The 26710-nt window shown below is 35.7% G+C and overlaps 1 protein-coding gene across 5 annotated transcripts; it reads right to left on the reverse strand.

Annotated features, from left to right (window-relative positions):
* Positions 1 to 641: 641 nt before the first annotated feature.
* LOC128108935 (UDP-glucuronosyltransferase 2A1) lies at positions 642 to 26380 on the reverse strand. Of its 5 annotated transcripts, XM_052735951.1 has the most exons (7): positions 25666 to 26380; positions 16756 to 17385; positions 7408 to 7556; positions 5338 to 5469; positions 3592 to 3679; positions 2832 to 3051; positions 642 to 921 (listed from the first exon to the last, which is right to left on the reverse strand). In XM_052735951.1, the coding sequence occupies exons 1-7, from the start codon at positions 26378 to 26380 to the stop codon at positions 642 to 644; spliced, it is 2214 nt and encodes a 737-aa protein (XP_052591911.1). The 5 variants fall into 5 exon arrangements, with proteins under 5 accessions (XP_052591911.1, XP_052591914.1, XP_052591913.1 ...); XM_052735954.1 differs by lacking the exon at positions 16756 to 17385; XM_052735953.1 differs by lacking the exon at positions 5338 to 5469.
* Positions 26381 to 26710: the final 330 nt, after the last annotated feature.

Genomic DNA, 26710 nt, shown 5'->3' on the forward strand with positions numbered 1-26710 from the left:
ACAGTTCTGAATTCATCCTCTAGTACCTGTGACATCAGAGAATCACAAAAGCCGGCTTTTATTTAAAAAGAAAATGATGAATCTCCTCACAATACAGTAATCCCTGTGGTCAGTGCTCCATTTGCGTGGTCCCTGAGGACCTGTGTTATGTGACCCTTAAATAATATTCAATATGCCCTGTGTACCTTCTCAAGGATTCAGAATGCTATCAGTTACCTTGTTTATATTTTAAATGACATTCGGTCTGCATGTGTGCCAGATCTCATTACTGATAGTTGTGAGCCACCCTGGGGGTGCTGGGAATTGAACTCAGGACCTCTGGAAGAACAGCTAATGGTCTTAATCACTGAGCCATCTCTCCAGTCCCCAAGAACATATTTAAATCAACAGTGCCCCTAAGCCAGGAAGATAAGAAAATGCTAGAACCGTCATTGAAATAGCAAAGGAATGATGAGGCACTTTCAGGAGAATGTGACTATGTTGCACCCTAGAATTTAGCTGCAGATTAGGATAGACATGTGATGTTTGAAAATGGGATGATAATGGGTGATTGGCAGCTCCATGTGCCTGCCTCTAAGTACTGGGACTACTCCATTTGGTTCTTCACCAAACCCAGAGATCTTTGTTGTCTTTTCCTTGATCTAGTCTCTTTTTTTCTTCTTTCCTGTCATAACAAACTTTTGAAATACAAACAAACAAGTTTTTGCAAGCAAGAATATAGCAGATGCCACACAAGCCAGCAGGAACCCAATCACATCCAGAGAGTGGTACTGGAACCAGGTGAGGTCATGTGCTGCCACACGAAGGTGCTTGGCTCCTTTGTGGCGCATGACAAACTCAATCCAGAAGACGGCTCTGTCCAGGGGCTTCACTGGCTGATCGTGGTGGATTCTTGATAGTCTCATGGCATTCTCTTTATAACTTGAAAAAAAAATGCACAAATGGACATTTATTTTGTTTTTGTGTTTTTTTTAAGTAATTATGTGACACATGTTTAACTAATAGATTTTTTTTTTAATCACAACAGCCTTTGTTAACAATTTTAACCTTTTCTCAAACAGTTTCCAGGGCCAGGCAGGCCAGGCAGGAATATAAGGTCTGACACTATCTCAAAACAACAAACAAAATGAACAAAAACAAACATCAAGTAGAAAGCTAAGTATCTGGGAAACATGTTTTCTCTTGTAGTTTCTCAATAACTAGTGGAGAATTAATGAATTTCACTTAGGTTTGATCACAGGGTAAGGTTCCAGACTATGTTCATGTAGATGAGGAAAGTAGTGTGGTTTGGGAAGAGGTATCCTGTTGCTTCAAAGACATCCTTAGTACTAGGTAAAAGGGAATGGAGTTGGGAGCTCAAAAGCCACTGTGTGTGTGTTGGGGGGGCAGGGCTTATTCACATATGTTCTTTGTGCACAATAATGGAGGAGCTCGGGGCAGGTGCTGGCTGATAGGGAAGGGAGAGTCAGTTTTCTTTAAAAGTTTGGCTCCTTGTGATTCAACAATGCTCCAGTGGATAAACCCAAACCCATGGGTATGTGCACAGCACAAATTGAACTCAGTGGCTTATTAAAAAAAATAGACAAGAAGTGTGAAGGAGCAGATCTGGGAAGTGGGAGGAGTAGGAGATGGATATGATATATAGATATAATTCTGAAAGAATAAAAATATTATATTAAAAACATCTACTTGTGTTCAATTGTATAGATCGATAGTCAGTTAAATATAGTAGTTTACATGTTCATTCCAGTGGGTTTTAGGTAAATGATTTTTTTATTTATACATCAATTTTTTGGTTAAGATTTTCAGCAGAGACTTTAAGGTTAAACATTGCATATGTTTGATTGAAAACATTTTTATGATTACCAAAAAAAACTGTAATTTTATTATAAATGAGGCAGGATAGTTAATGGCCATATTCACATACCATTTCACAATGTATGTAGCAACAATGTTAAACTGTCAAATATTCTAAATAATTAAAATCACTCTCATTTACATGAGAGTTTTGTTTTGTGAAATTAGAGACTGGAATGCAAATAGCACATCCTTGGGATCTCAGGTAACACCAGCAGTAGTAAGGCTTGGGGTTTGTGTGATATTGTTTCAAATGGCATGTATTTTAGTATTTAGGTGGAGTTTTCTGACAGAAGGTGTGATTCTATTTTCTTGTATAATTGGTTTTAAGAGCTAGCATAAAATCTAGTGAACATTCTGTGCAGTTGAGCTGAAAAGATTCATAGACTTTCCTACTCTAACATTTGATAAAATGAGTAAAGCTATCAGCAATTAAAATCTTGGTAATTGTGTAGTTGAATAGATGGCAAGGTCAACACTTATGAAAGATGAAAGCTCATACTAACCCATAATTCAGTTCCAGAATCAAGAGTTTTTAAATGTTATAAACATTATAAATGTTTAGGCAATTACAAAATACTCAGAAGTAAGTGTTAATGTTAATGCTTGGAAACACCATGTTAATAGTTATTTATGCATGGCTACTGTTGAACACATTATCACTTCCATTTTGTCTGTACTGAATGGTTTATAATGCTCAACTTCTTATTTATAAGTCCATAAAGTTAAAACTACATGAGAATGCATGCTAATAATATTATATTTGGAAGATACACTGACTGAATATTTAAAGCAGGTTTATTTTTAACTTTTAGGATATAACCTCAGTAGTTGCAAAAGAAACAAGCAGTGTTTTCATTTGTCTCTGGTTATTGAGACTAAACCAAATTCAAAAGTATGAAATTGTAGAAATATTCCAAAATGATGAACAGCCTAACCATGTCAGACAGGGCTTTACAAGGTTCAACACTTACGATGGGTCATTGATGACTGTTCTCACAGCGCTGAGCAAATCTTCACTTGTCATTGTGTTCATGTTCACCTCCACAGCTGCTCCCTTGGCCTTCATGTGAGCGATGTTGTCCGGCTGATCAGCAAACATGGGGACTCCCACCATAGGGATCCCGTGGTAAATGGCCTCATAGATTCCATTTGTTCCGCCGTGAGTGATGAAAGCTCTGGTTTTGGGATGTCCTGTTTGAGGGACAAAGGAAGGAGTGAATACAGATTTCAGGCTAACTAGTTGGCAGAAATTCAGAAATAGAAGGGACAAAGGGCTACAGTATAAGGCAACATTTTCTAAAAAATGTTGAGCATCTGAGACATTGCTACTCCAGGAAATGTTGCTCCCGGAGAAAGGGGAAATTAACCCTTTTTCATTGTCTGGGAAGGTATTAGTGAGGTGGTAATGTATGACATTTGATGGAAATGTCAAGACTGATGAGATTCTTAAGATGTTCTTTTGTGCACGGGGACAACAGGGATCTGTACGATTTATATCTACCTTAAACCTGGAGGTGAAAGGCTGCACTGTGTGTGTGTTTGCTTTGCATGCTTTGTATTTTCTTTGCATGCATGCTGTCCTAGAGTCGATACCCAGTACTGCCACCACAGAAAAACTTGGAGTAATAAATAAAAATGTAAAATTATCTGATGTTTTCAATTGACTTGATGGTAAGCAATTGCTTAACTTGTTTCCTGAATACAGATATTTTTCTGGCCTCAGAGTCTTACCAAGAAGATCATTCTGGGGAATCCAATCAAACAGCCGAGTATTGGATCCTAGTGTGGCTGGTATCTTTCCTTTGTATCTCCACAAAACCTGTGGAAGACAGCACTGTTATTTCACAGGTAAAAATACATGGTGACCCTGTGCTAAGGCAGTGAGTTATTGGGAACCAATGGTGTACATACTTCAGGTGGTGTTTGAGAAGGGGGCTATGATATGAACATCTACGGACACTGAGTTAGAGTAGACAGTGAACAACTAATGCAGATTCTACTACTGGCCAGTTAAACATAGGTTAGTACTTTGATATTTATTACTGAAAATACCATCAGGAATAAACTAGAGCACAAATAGGGATGTTTTAGTAAATCAGAATATGGGTGCAAATTATTAAAGCAAACACAAATGCACAGCATATTTACTCATTCCATGTGATCTGATGGCACAAGCTGTCATCTCTTGGATGTGGTGCTTCCCAGTGTTATTGACTTTAGCTTCTGGTTTGGAGGCCAGTGTTTGTTTATTTGGTTTTTTTGTTTGTTCTGTTTTTTTTAAACTATCATCTCTCCTTCCTTTTCCCTTCATACTTTCTACCTTCTCCTTTTCTTATTTTCCTCCATCTCTTCTTCTCTTTTATCTTTCTCTCTTATAATTTTATGTCTATCTCAATGCCTATATCACTCTTCCACTTTTTTATTTTGTTTTTTTGAAGGAGAACTAGGTAGGGCTTGCCTACAAGTCACTTTTTAGAAACTTACTTTTGGAGTATTGGAACAAGTTTTTATTTTCTAAATGAGAAAGACTGAAAGAGACAAGTGTGAACATGAAAGCCACAAATTTAAGATGCTTACCAGCATATTACCTTTATACAATCATATGAACTCTAACCAGTACAGATTACTCCATAGAATAGAAATGAATAGAGACTTGAGTTGAAGAATTATAATGATAAATGCTAAGGTTAACTGAGTGCCATAAATTATGAAAAAAATTATATTTTTAAAATAATATTTGAATTTTGTTTTTACAATTGTAGAATATTTGAATTAGAAAGAATAATAGACTTTTTTTACTTGTAAAGTACCTATATTTTCATATCATCTTAATGAGATTCAGAAAGTTGGAGTATAGTTTTTAACATGATTTCTTTCTTTTTTTCTATTGTCACCTGACTTTTATTTTATTTTATTTTATAATTTAATTTAATTTTACATATCAGCCACGGATTCCCTTGTTCTCCCCCCTCCCACCCCGCCCCTCCTGCCTTCTCCCTAACCCAACCCCCATTCCCATCTCCTCCATGTCAAAGACTCCCCTGAGGATTGAGTTCAACTTGGTAAAGTCAGTCCAGGCAGGTCCAATCCCTTCCTCCCAGGCTGAGCCACATGATTTCTTTCTAAAGGGTATATACTCTCTTTTCAAAAGCATACTAGTAAACAAAATTTCAAAAATTCAGTGGCAGTCAATATAGGCTTAATGATTTTAGAAGTGACCTAATGTTTCTTCTCTATCCTATATGTAGAAAATGACTACTGAAGTCTTTATTTTTCACAGTAACTGGATAATACGGCAAATGAACAAATATGTCTAAAAACATCATTTATATGTTCTATCACTAATTGTTGAAAGCTGGCATTGGTTGTGTTTATTGGATGATGGGTTTCAGCTTCTATCTGCAAATACCACTACTGGTTGCACTTTATGGTCGATCTGAAGCAGCGCTGGTCTCCAGGATCAGGGATTCTACTGACCTTCTGAGGAATCTGGGCAAGCGCTGAGGCAATGAGACTGGCCTTTTCTTCTGTCAGATTTTTTACCATTGACCCCAGAGAAAACACCACAACACCATGTTCCCCTGAGCTCTGGACAAATTCTTCAATTTCCTGCAAGCATAACATTCTATTGAAAAATGTGTAGAATCATTAGGTGAAATTTTGTTCACTTACACTTCTAGGTATTAAACATGGAACTAAGGGTCATAGAAATTTTTATGTCTGTCCCACCATGTAAAACCAGATAGTAACTGTATGAGGAAATCTGTTTCTGAAAAATGCATAAAGTATATACAAGAACAAATGTGACATTAAGTCACCATAGAACGGAGCAGAAAATAGGGATAACACCTCTCTTTTTTTTTTTTTTTTTTTTTTTTTTTTTTTAGGTTTTTCGAGACAGGGTTTCTCTGTGCAGCTTTGCGCCTTTCCTGGATCTCACTCTGTAGACCAGGCTGGCCTCAAACTCACAAAGATCTGCCTGCCTCTGCCTCCCAAGTGCTGGGATTAAAGGCATGCGCCACCACCGCCCGGCTCAACACCTCTCTTTTTAAATTGACATGCAATTCACAAAGTTTAACTGAAATAAAATTATGGTGATATTTTATTTGTATTAAAATGTTATTTGTATATTAATAAATAAAGTTGCCCGGGGATCAGAGCTATTAGCAAGCCATAGAAAAGCAGGGCAGTGGTGGCATATGCTTGTAATCCCAGCACTTGGTAGGCAGAGCTGGGTAAGTCTCTGTGTGCTCAGGGATACAGCCATTATTGGATACACATGCCTTTAATCTTAATACCAATCATGGAAAACCTGGAGGCCTATACAGACAGGCCGTGACTAGGCAGTCATGTGGTTGGGTTTACAACCAATGAGAAGGCAGGACAGGAACTCTATATAAAGACTTTAACACAGGAATAGCTCTGGTTCGGAGAGGTAGGACCACTGCAGGAGGAAGGGTAAGGTTTTAGCTCTTAGCTCTGACCTCTTGGCTTTCTTCTTTGCATTGGTTCTGTATTTCTTATTTAATAAGAAGGTTGGTTACATCTACATAAAATGAAACATTTGTTGACTTGGATGAACATAATTGAAGCCAGGGAACCAGGTTTTTAGAATTATTATCATGCCTGATAAACACAAAAAACCTGACATAATAATCATATAACTATAATAGTATTTGAATCTGTCTATACATTTTATTATTTTTACCTGATATAGATGAGTCTCAATCTGCATCAAATGCTCTTTGTTGATCAAACCAAATATTCTCTAAAAATTATCTAAAATATCCCTTTATCTCCTTAATAAGATTGTATTAAAACCTAAAGCCATCATCATCAGTCATCATCATCATCATCATCATCATCATCATCATCATCAGTTCCTGGCATTTTCATACCTGTCATTACTATGACAGTACAGGTCACCACCAGGTCTATTAACACACCCCATTAAAGTCTGAGAGCTCTGCCTGATTCTGCAGACCCTCCACATGTGCCTCCTCTTACTCATCACATCCTAAAGAATTCATCAGGACTTCTCATGAAGGCATCTTTCTCTATCAAACAGTTGGGGAAGGTGTTCCCATTCACAGCTCTGTCTGGCACACAAGGAAGACTTCAGAAGTCCCCCTGGTGATCCATCCATAGTTAGACTTTTCCATGCCCATTGCAGTATCCACACTATAGAAACACAGACATTTTAAATACACCTTTTATTCTCTTTTTTTTTTGTTTAGTTTCTTTTTAAAAATTTTATTGAAAGTAGATTCTTTTCTCATACAATTCATCACTACCACAGTTTCCCTCTCTTCACTCCTCTCAGGTCACCCCCTCACCTCTCTCCTAGACCCATTCTTCAGCTTAAATCCTCAAATCCAAATAATCTATTGTAGTTCAAGAAAAGCAACTGTGACAAGAGCAGTTCATTCTTCTGTCAGAGTAGAGTTACTCAGCAATACACTTCTGTTGTTAAGGCTGTTAACCTTGAAGGAAAAAACCAACTATTGTATCATACAACACCTAAGATCTTATCCTTCATAGACCTACCTTAGGTAAAGGCTTGGCAGGTTTGCAGTGCAGTCCTCCCACAAACTCAAAATTTGGTAAATATGGACGAGGAAATTCAAAATCCCAATATGTTCGCATCAGCCAAATCTCAGCTTTTCCCATAGTCTCACATAATGTTGTGGGTCGTCCTAGAGAGTACACATAATATTGCATGGAGGAAATCAGTACTCAGGTTTGCCAAGTAAAAGGGTAACACACATTTTCTTATAAACTGTTGGTTGCCTAGGATGCTTATCATGGCTATATTTTAAAAAAGAGGAGAGTCTAAAAAAGAGAGGGATAGTGAAAGAAAGATAATAGGCAAGTACCATCTCCTAACAATAATGCAATAAAAATTTAAGTACAGGTGCAGCTACTGATGAATTCCACAATGATTTCTTTTCTCTAATAAGTGGAAGAAGATAGATTATTTATATCCTGTAAACTACTTGCCACCTTTCAATTGTTCTCCAGTCTCTAGCTAGGAACAAATTTCTATTATACACAGTGTTGTATTCTGGGTTTCAGCATTATGTTAGAAGATTCCATTCTGCAAATGATTTGTCATTATTTTCTCAGTCAGAAAGCCCTGATTAATTCTCTCTTAATACAAGATGCTTTGAGATGGGAGATACAAATATAGGGATGAGCAATATCTTTTTTTCTTTATTAAGAATTTTTTATTCATTTTACATACCAACCACAGATCTCCCTCTCATCCCTCCTCCTGCTCCGCCCCCCAGTTTCCCCTCCAACCCACCCCCTCCCTCCAATATCTCTCTTTACACTTACCATTAAGGAAAAAAATAATGTAACTAGGAAAATATTAAATACTACTTTCAAGAGCTATTTAGAGATGGTAACTGTGTTAAAACACTAATACTAGCCAATTCTACATGAAGAAAACATGAGCTGCAAATGAGAAAAGAGACACTCAATGAAAATCTTTTTACATAAACCCATTGATCTGTGCAGGAAGGGTAGATATCATTTTTAATGGTCATGATTTAGTGTTGTTTTGAGACATATATGAATTCACATAGCCTAATGACATAGTTAGGTAGCAAAGAATCAGTAATCAAGAACACCAAGCTTAGAGTTTCCAGGCAGTGCATTAAAACCATCTCACATCATCCCCACCCAAGTGTTTATATTCCTTGCTCCTTTTATGTAACGTGTTTTCTTCCAGCCTTTACAAAAAGTTGAGTAGGTGAATTTTATATACATAGATTTAACAAAAAATTGCAATAGTTAGTGAATTCTCTGTTAAAGCAGCCATACATGGATCTTGGAGATGACACAGTTGGTAACATATTTGTCCTGTAGCAAGAATCCCTGAGCTTGAATTCTTAGCAATCTATAAAAAAGCTGTTAGAAGTCCATGCCTGCAATCTCAGTTCTGGGGATGTAGAGAGAAATGAGTACCTGGAATTCATTTGATAGTCAGACTAGCCAAATTGGGATTGAAGCTCAGCGAGACCTTATCATAATAATTAAGGTAGAGGAATAAGAGAAGCCAGCAGATGCTCTCTAGGCTCCACACACACCAACACATGATGTCACACACATGCACACATATACCCAAAGCAGTGATTCACAGTTATAAATATGAAGCTCCTGGAAAGCAAAGAAAATTTGAACAAATATTTACACTTGTTGACAAATAATTTCTTAACTTAGACTTTAAATGTACTGAGTCAGAAAGATTGTAAGAACCAAGGGATTGGGGAGTTTGCTGTGAAATTGCAATTCCTAGCAATGTCAGCTTCTGCACCATACATATCACCAACAAGAGTGCTCAGACGTGAGCTGGACAAGGACAACAATAGACATTCCAAAGTGGACAGGGAAAAGACCTGTAGGCCTCAAGCCTACACAAAGGACTATTGGTCATGCTGATAGTAGTAGAAATAGTCTTCCCCAGGGAGGTGTGTAACAATGGGTTATTCTCTACCAAGCTGTCTGAAACATATTCAAGTAACATTTACAGGCTGTGCAGGTTGTATTTACATATTTAGGAATATAATAGGCACAAACATATACATATATATATGTTATAATTAATGAAAGATAGACCATGATTTTGAAAGAGATTAGAAGGGCACATATGGAAGGATTTAAGGGAAAGGGGGAAGTGTGGAAATGATAAAATAATATATTCTTCACAAAAAATAAGAAAAAATAAATTTCTAAAAGTCATAAGCTATGCTAAGTTGAACCTATCCAGATATATAAAAAATAGTTTACTGCTGTGGGTTATGCTCATTGTTAATGATAAAGCTGACTGACTGGTAGTTGGGCAGGAAGAGATTGAGTGTAAAAACCAGACTAGAAGAATTCTGGGAAGAGGAAGTGCAGAGTCAGGGAGATGCCAGTCAGGTGACCAGGAAGCAAGACATATAGAAAATGAGGTAACAAGCCAATAACCACATGGCAAAGCATAGATAAGAAATATGGGTTAATTTAAATGTAAGAGCTAGTTAATAATAAGCCTAAGCCAATGGCCAAACATTTATAATTAATATAAGCCTCTGAATGATTATTTGGAAGCAATTGCAGGACAGAGAAAAACCTCCATTTACAGTCCACCATGTAAAAATCAATACTCACAATATACCAACTTGACAAAATAAAGAATTAAAATATTGTGATAAAAAAGCATTTTCTATAAAACTGATGTTCACTTGTGACTTTTATAGATTTTGATAACATCTATTACATTTCTCGGTATCACAAAGCAGTCTGGTGAGAACTTCATACTTCCCAGTTGCTAGAAGAGTGATACGTTGCCTTTGCCCTCCTGCTTGCCAGTGTGGCAGTGTTGGCATCGCATTCACAGCTAGTTCTATAAGATTATGTAGCGAATTCTCAGTGGTCTCGCTCTCACAAGGCACAGGGGTTCTTTCGCAGTTCAGTGCAGAACATCTGATGTGTTGTGATCTGGGAAGATATTCTGATAAGTCAGAACTGTCACCATTACCTACTCTCCATGAGCTCCTTGAGAAGAGGCTTTAAGGTTGAGCCAATGGCTTATATCCTAGGTTTACTCCAGGACCTTGTCACAGAAACCGTGATCAGCATGGCAGAGCCACAGCTGAGCCACAGCTGAGCCACAGCCAGAGAAATTGTTGGGGTCCATTTCTGAGAAATCACTACTGTGTCTCCTCACCCTGCTCTGTGAGTGTTTATTCAATTGAAGTGGTAATTTAAATATGAAGCAAGTCAAACAGTAACTTCCAGAATTATAAAAGCACATAAAAGGAGAGAAATCTGTCAGTTGTTGTCTCTGTATAGCATCTATAGACCCTTTGCTCATGAAATTAGACCATTTAAATATATATGCCTATTGGTTGATATTAAATATGAATTGGCTAATATTAAATGCTGGTAATACAGTTTCACATCAAATAAATAAAAATAAATTTAATTTTTGTCATTGCTGTTATATTTATTAATTGAAATTTAGTGGAAGCTTATTTATTCAATTATTAGTGCCTATTTCTATTAATTTACCTCATTTTGCATTCTATTCAATTATTATAATTACTTAAGTTGATAATCAAATTTTTATTTTTTCACATTGGTTTCTCCTTTGTTTGATCTTGTTCCCCTCATTGCTAAATTCCAAAAGATGTTTTAGACTCACCTTCTACTTTCAGAGCTTAAGCCTTAAAATGAATATTTCTTCATACACCAGAGGTTCACTTTATTAGGGGATAGACTCTAAAAGTCAAGTATTCATAGTGGGCGTTTTCATTTCTCATGGCTTTTAGGAAATCTTTGCAGGACAAGGCAATGGTTGAGTGCACACATAAATATGCCTATCCTCTCCTCATGTCTAAATATTTTCTTCAGTAGTGAGAAACTTCTATCACTACAAGGTGATACATATTTACTCCTTCAATCCTAGTGAACAAATAGACTTGTAAAATACACATTTGCTGACTAGAGTACATTTATTATAAAATTTATGAACATTGAAGCAATGATCAAAATCTTTCACAAAGAAAGTACTACACAAATGTGCTTTCTCGTATACATTTTTTTTCTGACAGAGTTATAAATAATGAATCTGATTGTTTTTTCACCCGGCTGAAAAGAAAGAAACATCTCTAACAGGTATAGAACTTTAGCTACAAAAGGAGAGGTAAGCCTAAAATACTTAATATTCTACATACTCAAATCCTATAACCACTTATGGATATAAACGTCTACCCAAATTGAATAAATAAAACCAGTAATGTTGAAAAATATGAAATATCTGTATCTCACTGAAATCAACTTGAGATTAGAAGGAGCACTTCATATAAAATATAACTTCATAAACAACGCTACTAGGCATAAAGAAAGTATATCGAGCACTACTATTATATCTCATAATGGTTAAAATACATTTGATAAAATTTACTCTAAGCTTTAACACTTATTTATTGTGAAAATGTGCAAAAGGATTCCTATGCATATTCAGTTGGATGGGTTTGAAGCCATGCAATCATCATAGTAATCTAAGTCAGAATATATTCACTACTTCTGAAAGTTTCCTCTTGCCTTTATTATTTGTGAATTTTATCACATTACCATTTTCTATATGAAAGGAAGCCTTAAGATATGTGTGCTTAACAAAATGTTATGGTATATAATACATTACAATTGACAACTACACTGTAGTATGTACATCTCAAGGACTCACTCACTTTCATAATTGGACCTTTGTACTTTTACCCAATACCTTGCAATTCCTATCTATGTCTAGCTCCCAGAAATCATTACTTCTCATTATTCCTCTGTAATCTTGACTACTTTGTATTTAACCATACATGGTATTTTATAATATTGTCCTTCTGTGTGAAGCCTGTTACACAAACTATAACAAGCTCCAATTTCACTGGATGAATTACAATAACAGAATTTCCCTTTTAAATATGATGGATATTTTACCTGAGACATAAACCATAATTTTCTTTGCCTATGATTTACCAATAGACATTTAAATTGCTTTTGAGTTCTACCTTGCTCCATGGATCCAACTGTCTTTTCTCTAGAGCTCTGGTATTAGAAGTGTGTGCTACGGTGTCCTGTATTTTCATGTGGATTCTGAGGATCAGTATCAATCATGCTTTACGCTAGCCCATCATGGACTAAGCAATCTCATCAGCCCCATTGTGATTATTTTCATTTGTAGAAGTAGTTTTAAGGTAATAAACATGTCTAATGGTTAGTTAACAGTGTCTACCTGAATAAACTAATTACCAGTCCCAGAAAATGCAGACAATGCACAAAGAATTTAAAGGTGTGACTGAAGGACAAGATAAATATTTTGATAATAAGATTTAAGGGATGAATTGATTTCTTACCAAAAGTAGAAACCTTTGTTTATTAAACTTATGCTTTGCTTTGTAATCTGTTGCCATGACAAAATTCATTTGGCTTAGTAATATATGAAGTGAATCAGTTTAGTTAGCTCACTTGGGGAGGCTGAAATCTGACTTTGGGAAGCCACACAGGTTTTGGGGTAAGGAGCTTCTGGCTACATCAAAACACAGTAGCATCATGACTGAAATGCATGTAAAGGTGAGAGAGCAGTCATTCTGGAAGGTAAGGAGCAAAAGTAAGCAAAAATATTGCTACATGCACTCCTGGAAATGAATGATAATGATTGTCATATTCCTGATACTCCTGTTCCATTGGCTGTTAGATGTATAACAGTGATTAGCCACTTCACTCACAAGATTTACAGTCCTGCTGATATGGAATACATGCTTTTGCATGAGTTCACTTGGATGAGTGCTTGTGCTCATCTCTGTCCCCTTAAAACATATGTGTCATTTCTAACCACAGTCCAGCTTTTCTACTCTGCTTTCCCCCTAAAGAATAGAAGGGTAACATTATAATGGAAATTCTGTAGGAAATGAACACTTTATGAAATCTCTTATGTTCAGAATAATAATATGAAATAATGAACTTATCTTCTTTCAATATCAGTTTATTCACACCGAGTATTTCTATCACTGTAAAAACTACATAATTGCTAAGAGAAGTCATTGCAATTTCCAGTTTTGGACATTGTACTATTTAAAACATTTCATGTTCAGAGAAGTTTAGTGAGATGGTTCAGTGGGTAAAAAGCACTTGCCACCAAGGTTACAGACATGAATTCAATCCCCAGGACTCACTGGGCAGAGGGAGAAAACTAATACCCGACCCAAACAGTTGTTTGACAACCTCCACCTGCACACCATGGCACAGGTACACACACAAAAACTGAAAAAGGAAGTTTGGTAACATGAGGAAAACAATGGACTTAAGTATTTCGCAAACAGTTTCTCAAATGGTAGGATTTGTAAGTCATCCTGTAAAGTAAGAAGTTGGGAAATTTTTATTTACAAAGGTTTTCATGGGCATTATACTACTGTTATGGCTTACTTTAAGAGGAAGGACTTAGACATACCAGAGGCCACATACTTTGCAGTTTTTGTCTTTTTAACATAAGTCTTACTACACAGGGCAATAGAGTTTTAGAAACTGATAAGTTTTAAATTATTTTCAACTAACCCCATAATGTTTGTCAATAAAACATCTAGTTATTCAAGGAAGACCAGAACTTACCAGTTTACTACATCCAAAGGTATAAATACTCACAGTTAACCACCTTGGGCTCCGCTGTGAACCTCCTCATACCCCGTGTGTTTGTTCTTTGAGAGTTGTGTACAACTTGGCTTGATCATTTTCACCCCTTACCCAACTCTTTGCAGAATGACCCTCTTCCATACTCACCTGACTTTTTGTTCGTTTTGTTTTAAATCCTTCAAGATAAATTTGTGCTGTCTTAATATTCTTAAATGTATGCTCTTCCATTGGAGCATGTAGAGTTACTACACTGTCAGAGAAACTCTCTCCCTTTCCTACCAGACAACCATGGCCAACAGCTGCAGAGTTATGGTTGGGGTTTCATGACCAGCACCTGTCACCAACTCAGCTTTGGTACAGCTTTGGCTTGCATAGGTTTGTCCATAATGCTGCAATTGGAGTGAGCTCATGTGTGTAGGTGCCCTGCCACATCCAAAAGGTGCTTTTCCTTGCAGTCATCCTCTGCCTCTGCATGCATCTCTGTGTATTTACATATGAGGTCACCATTGCTTCTGCACGCACCTCTGTATGTACATATGAGATCATATACTACCTCTGCCTGTGTCTGTCTGTGTCTGTACACATGACATCAACCTCGGGTGTCATTTCTCAGCTGCTATTTACTTTTTGTTGTTGTTGTTGTTGAGCTGGGATCTCTGAGTAACTTGCCCAGTGGAGTATGCTCGGTGACCAGCAACCCTCCAGGGAGCTGATATTGCAAGTATGTACAACCATGTCTTGCTGGTTTTGTTTATTTGTCATCATTGTTGTTTGTTTTGTTTTAAATATATGTTCTGGGTATTGAACTCAAGTTTTTATGCTTGCAAGGCAAATATTTTACCTACTGAGCTATGGTGTTACACTTGTTTTGCAGATATTTATTTATTAATTTTTAGGTATAGATCCTCATGAGGAACTTGAGAGATGGCTTGGCATTTGATAATGTATAAAGTTCTTTCAGAACACCCAAGTTCAGTTACCAGTATCTATGCCAGGTAGCTCACAGTCATATGTAACTCCAAACCCAGGAGCACACTACCCCTCTAGCCTACACGGGAACACACACACATACACACACACACACACACACACACACACACACACACACACACACACTTCCATATACCCATACACAGACACACACAATACCTATAACTTAAAAATGAAAAAAAAATCTAATGAAGTGATTTTGAGGCATAAATTAAAATACCTCCAAAAGAATTCTAAATTACATTGCACAGAATATAAAAACGAACCATTTTAACTTACCAGTTTCTAGTTACCAGACCTCCAAAGATCATGGGAAATTTTTAATTAGTTTTTATATTTTACCTTAAATGCATGACATGTAGAATATCTTTCGTCTATGAGATTTTATGAAGAAGGTAAAAAGATTACTGTGGAAATTTGGTTAAAGAACATCCAACACAAAAAGGGAAAACATAAATGATGTTAGCTGTCACAGGAAGAGTTAAAGTCAAATAGAATTTCATTATTTCAGGACTTGTAGCATCCTGTGGCCAATAATGACTTTTAAGCCTGAAATACTTAGGACACAGGTAAAAGCACTCAGCATCCTTGGATGTCACTCTTACTTGTGATACCCACAATGATCCCTCTATATAAGTACAATTTCAATTTCAGTTTCACTCAAAAGCAATTCTTTTCTTATTCTACTACATAGCACATATCACAGGTTAATATATATTAAACCTATATAAATATATGTTATAGTTATATATGATATTATATATAATATATTCTTAACTCAGAATGTAAATTTTAAACTTATCATATTTCTTATATGTACGGAATTATTTAGCACCTATTTTATGTTCAGTAAATATTTCTTTACATAAAGAAAACAGGAAATAAAGGGGGAAAAAAGAAAAGGATAGATAGGGTAGAAAAGAGTGAAAAGCATGTAAGAGGAGAATGTTTTGCACCTAACTTCTGAAAGCAAATGCCATTGGCAGCATTCAGTGTTAATCTGTGAACTAATTAATCCCCTGGAGTACTAACATATCTGGAGGAAAGCCATTCAGGAAGGAAAAAAAAATATATGGGAGGAAGTCTCATGAGGATCAGAAAGAGCAGTAATATAAACAACCATCCAGATGTGAGATTCTCAGATGACATTATTTTATTTTATTGATTCACATAAGGAAACCTTAAAGCCAAAAGGCTTTAGATACACAAGAGATACAGAAGCATCATGATGAGAGATGGGTAGCCCTCCTGAGATATCTAGGATGAATAGGGGACAGCAGGCTAGGCTATAAATGTGGGTTTTCCAAGGTAATGTTCCAAGAAACATTACTCTTTTATGTTTCCTAATGATTTTTTTTGAAGATAAAGAAAAGCTGAAGAACAGAGGATCATGTATTATCATAATATTTTCCATTTTGTTTGTGTGCTTATGTCATAATTTACCTTAGTAAGGGGATTTTATTGATTCTTGAAGCTTTTCTTTAAACATTGTAAAGCTACCGGTTAAATAAGAACATTTTTCTTTCAAGTGAATGATAACTTCAAACAAATTAATATGACCACAACATTTTTTGAAGAATTTTCTTAAACAAAAACAGTAATTAAGGACTTGTGGAGATAGACCAAGTACATTCACTCCTTTGTGACTCATCCATCGGAGTGGATAACTTTAGCTCAATGGGTAAGAATGAAGGCACCCGGGTTCATCAACAGGAGGATGTCCAGACTCACCTAGAACTCTGCTATAGTATGAATTCCATCTTCCCCAGTAGGACTGAAATATATAGTCTTGCAGAGAATAAGATATGGTGTTCTTAACCCTTTCACCGAAGGACATCTGGTCAGTGAGCTCTGACAAGGCTGCAGGTACGTAAGAGGTCGGTGCGGGGATTTTCCCACAGTGTCTCTCCACTGTAAAGGCTGGAGAGAAGCGCAATGTATACACAAACGGAATTCCCAGTTTCAGAGCCACCAGGTCGCCACAGATTGTTACTGGGTCGGCTATTAACACATTGAAGTCGTGGTCCTGAAGTTTTGCCATTAGTGTGGGATTGTTTAATACACCATCACAGATCTCAATATTAATTTGATAGAAAGTCTCAAGGAGCTTTCCTAGCTCTTTGTAGAAAGTCCACATGGTGAGAGGTGTCGGCCTGTGGTCTAGCCACAGGGCTATCATATGCTCAATTAATTCATCTATGTTGCTTTTCGTGTAGGAAACCGGAATCTCTTCAAAATGCACAAAGGCATCAGGACTGGAGTTGATAAATAGAGTTTCTGATGAAGCCAGTACAGTCACACTGTGATTTCTTTGAATCAACTCTTCCAGAAGGATTTTAATATTTAACCAATGGCTGCCGTCTGTAGGCCAAATTAGCACATTCCCGCTGAGGACAATTTCATTCAAAGCCAAATGAAAAACAAGCAACTGGGAAAACTTCTTAATCATGGTGGAATCCACTGTGGAAAACTGTCTACTGTGATTCTTTTAAGATAAAAAGAAAAATTCAATGTATTTAGGTAGAATTCAGGTAAAATAATATTGAATATGATAGTCCAGTTACACCCATTCATAGGCCAATTGTTATATAAGTTAAGAAGGAACTTATATAATAGAACTAAATATGCATCAACACGATTATATTGTGGGTAGAAAAGAAATTCAGTCAAAGTGTAATGAAAAGAAGCTATGAAATATGTGTCTGTGTGTTCTGTGATGAAGGATCCACTTATAAGTCATTTCTGTATATGTTGTCTTATTAGACCCTCCAACATTGTATGTCCTTCAATTCATTGAGAACTGTAATTGAGTCCTAAAACTAATATGACAAATTTACCCAACTTGGAGTCTATTCATAACTTTATTTGACTCACTGCTGAATCAGCATTATTATTCACATTTAGGAATAAAGCTGAAAATTTTCCATTTACTGGATATTTCCTCCAACAACTACTTTTAGAAGTTCTAGATCAATTGGGTAGTGGAGTAAATTAGTAAACATTGTGTAGAGGATGCCCTTTTTCTCTGATAATTTATCATTGCTTCCCACCTCCTTGTTACAGGCAATTCTCTTTTTCCTGCAAAAGGCACCATTTAAAACATTTCAAAACACAGTTTCTTGAAGGCTGTTGAAATAGGGTCTGTTTTACATGATCTATATAGGAGACTAAACAAGAGGAAACCAGGAGCACAGTAAGCCCCAACCAAAAACATTCTATCCTTTGAAGGTTTGAGATGCTGGAGAATTGTCTGGATTCTCTCAGCCTCACCTTTCTTGGGTGTAAATGAAAGACAACTGATGAACTAATTTGTTAGATTGCTTTGTAAGTTAGCAATCTCTGCAGAGCTACCACGAAGACTGCTTCCCTCAGAGCAATGATATAATATTTTAATAGTTCTATAAATTTTCCCAAAGTTAGCAGATTAAAGAGTCTGATGATTGAACTAGTGATCTAGCTTCTCACATGGGTGAACAAGGGTTTAGAGGTACCTCTTGAAATTCTGAGTGAATCCGAAGACAGCAAAGGCAATTACATAATGAGGGAATGTTAGAATCACCATGATGCCATTAAACAGAGCCATGAGAACAAATAAGATGATCAGGAGGATAAAAAGCAGAGTTAAAGAACGGACATTAAGCAGCTTTACTTCACAATCAGTTACTCTTGAATCCTGAAGTTCCAAGTCCTTCAGTAACTAAAGGAGCAAAAAGAGGGAGAAAGAGAAACTTGAGAAAGGTGTGCTGTCAGAATTGTCACTTTTTTAATTTCTGAGGAGAGAGCTTCAATTTGGAGATTGCTGTAGTACTTTGCAGCCAATTCAGTTATGAAGCACAGAAGCCAGAGGATAGTATGAAATATCTCATGTTGATGGCCATAAAGAAGGTCAGTGGCAGCACCACTAAATTACTTGGGAGTTTAAAATAGGAAATTTTCAGTCAGTTGTTTACTTTTAAAGGATCCTTTCTGGACAGTAAAATAACTTTATTACTCTGTGATAAAGAAATGATGCATTTAGTTAACAGCAGATGCATGTATTTCTGTTTAAAAATCATACTTGGTGGTAAAGAAGTTTATTGTCATGAGCATTGCTTTAAGCATCTGATGTATTTTGTTCCCTAGTTTTATATGCTACCAAAATATTTCATAATTGCAAATTCAAAACACACAAGTGCATTTTATTTGCAGATGTTTTAGGTATTATCTTATGGAGTTAAATTTCCATAAATGGAAAAAAAGAACTCATATAAAAATCTGTCTGATTTAATAATTTAATAATGAAAGTGACACTTGGCTAGATAAAATTACTTATTAATTTCTAATACTTTATTTTACATTAATCATTTAGTCTCCATGAATAATGAGTACCTGGTTCAAATAAACATCTGAATACAGCATTTAATTAAAATAGTTTGTTCCTATTTCAAATTTCTCAGTTAATTTTCATATGTAATACTATATTATATAATTATATAATATATTATAGTATCCTAAATATATAAAAGATGCTCCTTCAAATTCCTGCTTGTTTTGTAGTGGTCAGAGCATAAAACTTATAACAACACATATTAGAATTTATATATTCCACTGTTATGCAATATTTATATTATTTTCTCTTTAAAATATTAAAAAAATTGGTGGTGTTTTAGAAAATATTATAAAATAAATATAAAATTTACCTGTTTTAAGTTTAAACAATCATATTTGAAATGTGCAGGCCCTTTTTCTTATTTTCAGCTAGAGACTGTTTACAGACTTCTCTTAGAGCTAGAAAAAATATCCCAGACAACAGACCTCAGACCTCAGAGAGCCACAGAGAGCTATTCCGTAAGGAATAGTAATGACATGTTAACAACACAGGTAATTAAAGTTCATGCAGCAAATTAAGAATAGGCAAAAGACAGAATTTTAATTTTTAAAAAAATGAAAGGAAAATATCTAAGAATGTTCAAATAAAGCTATGTTAAATAACTGATTAATTTGTATCTTAAATTTAAATGGGAAGAAAAAGTTCTGGAGTCTGGTATAGTAATGCCTCAGTATGGTTCTTTTGTTTAGGATTATTTTAGCCATTCGGGGTCTTTTGTGATTTCATAGGAGTTTTAGTTTCCTTTAGTTTAGTTCAGTTTTTTTTCTATTTCTGAGAAGAATGTCATGGGGATTTTGATTAGGATTGCATTGAATCTGTAAATTGCTCTTGGTAGCATGGTCTTTTTCACAATATTAATTCTACTGATCCATGAGCATGGAGAATCTTTTCATCTTCTTGTGTCTTCCTCAATCTCTTCCTTCAGATACTCACATTTTTCATTTCTGAGTTCTTTCAGCTCCTAAGTCAAGTTTCTTTGATCTATTTTTAAAGCTACTATGAATGGTAGTTTTCCATGATTTCTTTCTCAGCATGTTTGTTATTGATATATACTACATACTATATAAGGCTACTTATTTTTATAAGGCTACTTACTTTTTATGCTGAAACTATTGATCATTTTTATGTTTCCTGGTGGAATTTTGGGGATCTCTTACAATATCAACTGTAAATAGGGACAACTTGGCTTGTTTTCCTATTCATAGTCCTTTAGTTTCCTATCTTTGTCTTATTGCTCTAGCTAGAGCTTCAAGCACAACATTGAAATGAAGCAGGGATAGTGGACAGGCCTTTATCTACACTGATTTTAGTGGGTATTGTTTTGTGTTGTTCTCCATTTAGGATGATGTTGTCCATGGGTTTATTATGTTGAGATAGTCCAACCTCATCTGATACAACTGTAATATACTCTACAGCTAAGCCTCAGTGAAAATCAAAGAAGAGGGGGTGGGAAGGTTGTAAGAACAGGGGATCTAGGACACCTGCTGATAGACATTGTCCCCTAGACACAATGGGGAAAATGCACCCATGAGATCTTAACGATATGGTTGCCTAACAAGAACAGAATAATGACATCAGTTGATATGCCAATACAGGCAGGGAAAATTCAATATGGTCCCATGCTTAGATGAAGAGCTACAAGGGGCTAACAACTCCCAGGAGAGAGAGAACTAGTTTTCTTCAGTGAGGAGCCCCTACCTTGGTTTGCAAATCCTATGTAATGAGCTCTGGACATACACACATATAAGCAATGTTAAATGGACTCGGTCAACCTTATACATCTTTAAACACATATATGTGCATATACATATAACAATAATAATTGACAAAGATCATGACTGGGAAGGAGAGGGGAAATCAGGAGGAGTTGAAAGGTACAGTAGAGGTGGGGGTGATATAGATGCAGTAATAGTGTATAAGTTGTCAAAAACAAATTAGAACAAAAGTCTAAAAGTAAGAAAACATGGGAGACTTTAATTTGAACACTATCTTTAAGCAATTAGCATATAATTTTACTTTAACCTGCCTGATATTTTGAAACTTCAATACCTTCATCTGTAATAATAATTTTTCCTTGTATAATGTGGAATAAGTTAGTTAAAAATATATGTGACAAAATATATATGAAACTTGTACTACAGCACCTAGGAACTAGAGAAGTTAATCATTGCTAGCTACTATTACTACAGATTCATGAGTTTTAATACAATGGTCATGACTTGGAAAAATGTGTAATTTTGACATTGTAAGATCCAATTCCTGGTAATTATCCGAGATTAAAAACCCACTCTGTGGTTCTCATTACATTCTCCCAGAGAGAAATAATCTCTGGGAAATTTGGCTTACTTATTTTCTCAGCTGTGACAATTTGAGACCCGAATATCTTTGGAGCCATTACAAAAACTTACATTAGAACAGGGGGATGGGAAGCAGATGATAAATTCACATGACCCTGTAGAAGGAAATCCAAACTCATTGCCCGATCATTCTCGTTACTGTTCTATATATTGCACTAAAATGAATTATTTACTCCAGCATGTCAGTACTTTTTATTCTTACCTGATCTTTTAAAAAGGAGTGTTCATATCCCTCAGATCATCAGACTACTATGCCTCGGCAAAAAACAAATTTATATAGGCATTCTGAGTCAGAAGAGGATAATTCAATTAGTAACATGATGCTGTATATCTAGATAACATGTAAGAACATCTGCATAAACCCTCATTATTTTCTTATGAACAAATTGTTAAGTAAGATTAGTCTCTGCTGCCCTGAATCTAGAAGAGTGTGGTTCTATAATCAGCACTAACTTAAAAGCAAAGAACAATGGGCTTTGTGATTCTGAAACTCCATCCTGGGGATGATTCTGAAACTCCATCCTGGGAAAAGAAGTAGCATAGTCATCATGAGAATTATAATTGCCGAGGGCCGCTTGTTGACAATAGGAGTTATGATATAGAGAAGACACAATCCAGAAAGACCCAGAGATGCTTCTAGGACATTCTTCTCTTGTATTAGATGAGATGCTGCACACATTCAGTACCTTGTTTACTACATAAAAGATATTTGACCAACTGTAGAGCTTCATTTTTCCATGAAATCTCTCCTTTTCTTCACCTCTCCATCTTTTTAAAGAACTTATTTGACTGTTGAATGTGGTCCTCTGATCTGAATCTTCATAGCTTCCAATAGAGTCATCAGCTCTATCTTTGTTTTCTCTGATGAGCAGAAGGACTAAGTTGTCATTAACATGCTGAAATAAATAATCAGCTTGTGAATCATGGAACAAAGGTTAACACCGTCAGAGAAGTTGATAACTGTAGTTAACACAGAATAAAAAGTTAAAACTGGCACTCCAGATTTTAGTCATATTCATCCAACTTCAGTACCTTCCACTTGTATCCAAAACTCATTCGTGAATATTTATCCTGATTAATAGGTATAAATTTATAATTGCTTTAGATTAGATATTTGGAAGAAATCAAGGTTCAAGGTATTATTACAAAGAAACCTGTAACCTATTTTCTTTTTGAAATTCTTGTGAACCATTGGTTTATCATTTTTGAAGGCTGCTTGATGTCATTTAATATTTTCATTCATTAGCTAATAAGTAGAGCTAGATCATACAAGTACTGGCAGACATTGTAATTTCTCCACTGTGCATAAGGATGTCCGCTGATTTGAAATAATTTGAATCTCACCAGCTCTATTAATGAAGAAGAGTGAAAGCACAGACCCAAAATTTGATATTCCAAAAGAGATAACGAACTTCAGAACTTAGCAACAAGACACACAGCTCATCAAATGTGGGAATCATTCCCTGTTCGTCTCATTCTCGCTGAGAAGAGTTCCATCTGGTATATTGTATCAGGACAACAAAAACAATACTGATAGCATCTACCACCCTATAAAATGCATAGTCATCACTATGCATCTTGAAAGTATTATAGGTACCTCCAAACATCTTTTCACCATGTAAACCCATTGCTTGATTTTAAACCATTTGTTTCTTGGCAAATCCAGAAATACGAAAAGTAAGAAAACAGAAAAACAGCAAGCAACCTGAATGTGATGGGAAAGAAGGAAGCATGGAAAAAAGAGTGTATGAAAACAAATATTATTTTCATATGGATGGCATTCCAACTTCTAATCAATCCACTGCCTTGTTTCTGAAAAACCATTCTATTTAACTCATTAGGTATTGGACCCTACCAGATCTTCCACAAAGTAGCACATATACAAAATGAAATATATTATTCACACTACCAAATTTTATTTCTTTTATAATCACTACCTCAGTTAACCATGTCATTTATAACTTACTGAAATCACAAATATTAAAACAACTTTAATCTTACATCTTTTATCTGTCTTCACAGAGTCCATCAGCTTTAAGTAACTATGTCTAATAAGCTAATACAAATTGGGTATGTAGTATCTATCAATTTATAATGTAACTCTACATACTCATGAATTTTGTTGCTTATTTAAACATTCCTGTTAGAAATAAGACAAATGAAATGTGGATGAAAAGAGACAGTATTACTGTTCTGTGTCCACACAACTGCAGGCTCCTACTGTGTGTCAACAAACTGTTTAACTGTGTTATTATGTACCTTCTTTGCACATGACTTTCCCCCATTTTTAATCCACCTTCCCAACACATGCTCTTAAAGTACATTTCCTGGAGTAAGGAAATAATAAAGGCTTAAAACCCTCCACTGCATGTCCAGCCATTTCAGTAAAACATTATTTTTTGTCAAAACTAATCCTTCTATACAATTCAAGCTGAAATACTTAGTATATCTTACAAGAGACTTATTAAAATATATATCAAGGATCTGGAGAGGTGGTTCAGTAGGTAAAAGCATTTGGTGGAGAAGCATGAGGAGTTGAGTTCAGACTCCAGCACTCATTTTGAAAACAACTATGACTATGACCACATGTGACTGTAACCCCAGAACTGTGTGAAATACAAGAGTTGCTGGGGCTTGCTGTTTAGAGACAGTATTCATTCAGTGACAGATGCCATCTGAAAGGAATAAAACAGAGAGTGACAGAGAAGCAAACCCAACATCTTCCTCTTAACATCTGGCATGAACAAGTACCCACTGTCACACATGTGTACATATGCCACCACACGCGTGTGTGCGTGCGCACACACACACACGGACATACACACGCGTACACATTGAATTAACAACCCTGACATCACTACCGTCTTTTCTCATATCTCTCACCTCTCATATTGAACTACACTGATAGTACATCACACATGATACCCAGAATATGTTAAACTAGTTTTGGTTCCCAAATTAGGCACAATTTCCAGTCCAATGATTGTTTTTCAGGGAGACTATTATTTGCTGTCTGTTGGTTTCCTCATGAAATCTAAAGATTTCTCATAATATCACTCACTTCTGATCATTCAAGCAAAGCCTATCTCCTCTATCCTATCTCTGTAATTTTCCTGCATAATTAATAGATATTTTCTTCATAAACATAATGCCTACAGCTTTATATCATTCATATGGCAATTTCTTATCTAAGCCGGTGCCTGGTGAATATTAGGAAATCCATGGTTAGTGAAGAATAAATAACAAATCTCAGAAAAAAATGAGAACGGGGCAAAGGCTATTTGACTTTTAGACTAACTATAGACACAATGACGCTATCAATACACATGCTTTATAACATCATATGTTGTAAATATTCACAAAAAATTATATTGCGTTTAAGGAATTCAAGTAAAATAATTAGGTATTTCATTTTGTGTTTTCACTTAAGTTAGCTATGTACAAATACAACAAATAAAGAATGAAAATGTCTTTTGACCTTTATTAAGTCTTCATTAAACACTTGTAGGAGACTATATGTATGTAAGAAAATGTTTATAGATGATGATCTATACAACACAAGTCTTATGAAAAATGTAATTTCTTCCAGGTGTATCTACACAAAACTGAAATTTCAAGTCAAAATTTATTCTCATGTAAGTTCTAAATAAGCTTTAGTCTTATTTAGCAATCAAATTATTTGTCAAAAACTTTATTCATATAATGGTCAAAATGTTAAGTCCATAAAATTAGTAGTAAATCGGTCCCCATAGTTTTACAACCTATGTTTGTTTAAAATACTCCTTCTTTATTGCGTGTGACAATACTAGTGCACTATGATATAGACTTAAAATTATATATTTACACAATTAAAGAAGAATTTACTGAATGAAGCCTTGTTTATATTCAAATGGTAAAACAAAAATGGCCACATACCTAAAGCTTTACTGTAATAGGAATCCCATGATTTCCACAGAGTTTCAAACATGTAGTCCTGCATTCGGTAGGAGATGAAGTTTCTTACTCGGTCAGTGAAAGACATCTGGTCTGTGAGCTCTGACAGAATTGCAGGAACATAGGAAGGAGGGAATGGGACCTTTCCACAGTGCTTTTCCACTGTAGAAGCGGGAGAGAAGCGCAAGGAATAGATGAATGGAATTCCCAGTTTTAAAGCTACAATATCACCACAAGGAAATACTGGGTCTGATAACAGAACTTCAAACTTTCCTTTCTCCAGCTTTGCCATCAGCTTTTCATTTTTAAGAACGCCATCACAGAGCCCTCTGGACACGGTGTGGAACTCCTGAATGACTTTGGCCATCTCGTTGTAGAACTTCCAGATAGTTGAAGGAGATGGCCTGTTTTCCAGCCATGTCAAAACAAAATCCTTGATCAGATTTTCTACTCTTTCCTTGCCAAAGGGCACTGGATATATTTCGAATGTCAGAGATGGGCTCATCGACGGTGTGATGAAAAGTGCACCGGAAGCCACAAGGACAGTAACATTGTGCTCTTTTCTTATGAGTTCGTCTATTATTATCTTAATATTTAGCCAGTGACTGCCTTCCATTGGCCAGATGAGAACGTTCCCACCAAGACTGATCCCCAGGAGACTTATCTGAAGAGACCACAGCAAAGCGTTGCTCAACATGATGTGCCTTGTTGTAGATTTCTGAAGATGCTGAATAAATAAATTTCTCCACTTTTCTAGCAAAAGAGAAATACAAAAATATGGCTCCATTTTTATTTAAATAATTGATGTCTTAACAATCCTCTCTCTTCTAAGTGTCATTAGCAGCCATAGATACATATGTTATGGACTCTGGCTTAAAATAAGTTGTCCTTCCTTTCCATGTGATTCCTACCTTTTGACCCTTCCAAATTTGATCTTTTGACCCTTGTTTATAGACCCTATCTTTTTGATAATTTTCTACTTAAACAGATCAACTCCTCAACTCTACATTCAAGTCTAGATAACATC

The sequence above is a fragment of the Peromyscus californicus genome, unplaced genomic scaffold (assembly GCF_007827085.1).
Source record: "Peromyscus californicus insignis strain IS unplaced genomic scaffold, ASM782708v3 Scaffold_13__1_contigs__length_99412109, whole genome shotgun sequence".
Taxonomy (NCBI): Eukaryota; Metazoa; Chordata; class Mammalia; order Rodentia; family Cricetidae; genus Peromyscus; species Peromyscus californicus.

What these genes read in the sequence shown, in the direction of transcription:
- LOC128108935 (XM_052735951.1), bottom strand. Translation starts at nt 26,380, where the DNA reads ATGTTGAGCAACGCTTTGCTGTGGTCTCTTCAGATAAGTCTCCTGGGG. An exon ending in TTGCCCAGATTCCTCAGAAG is followed by an intron (nt 3,680 to 5,337) that starts GTCAGTAGAATC and finishes TGTCTTCCACAG; the next exon opens with GTTTTGTGGAGATACAAAGG. An exon ending in ACAGTCATCAATGACCCATC is followed by an intron (nt 922 to 2,831) that starts GTAAGTGTTGAA and finishes TTTTTTTTCAAG; the next exon opens with TTATAAAGAGAATGCCATGA.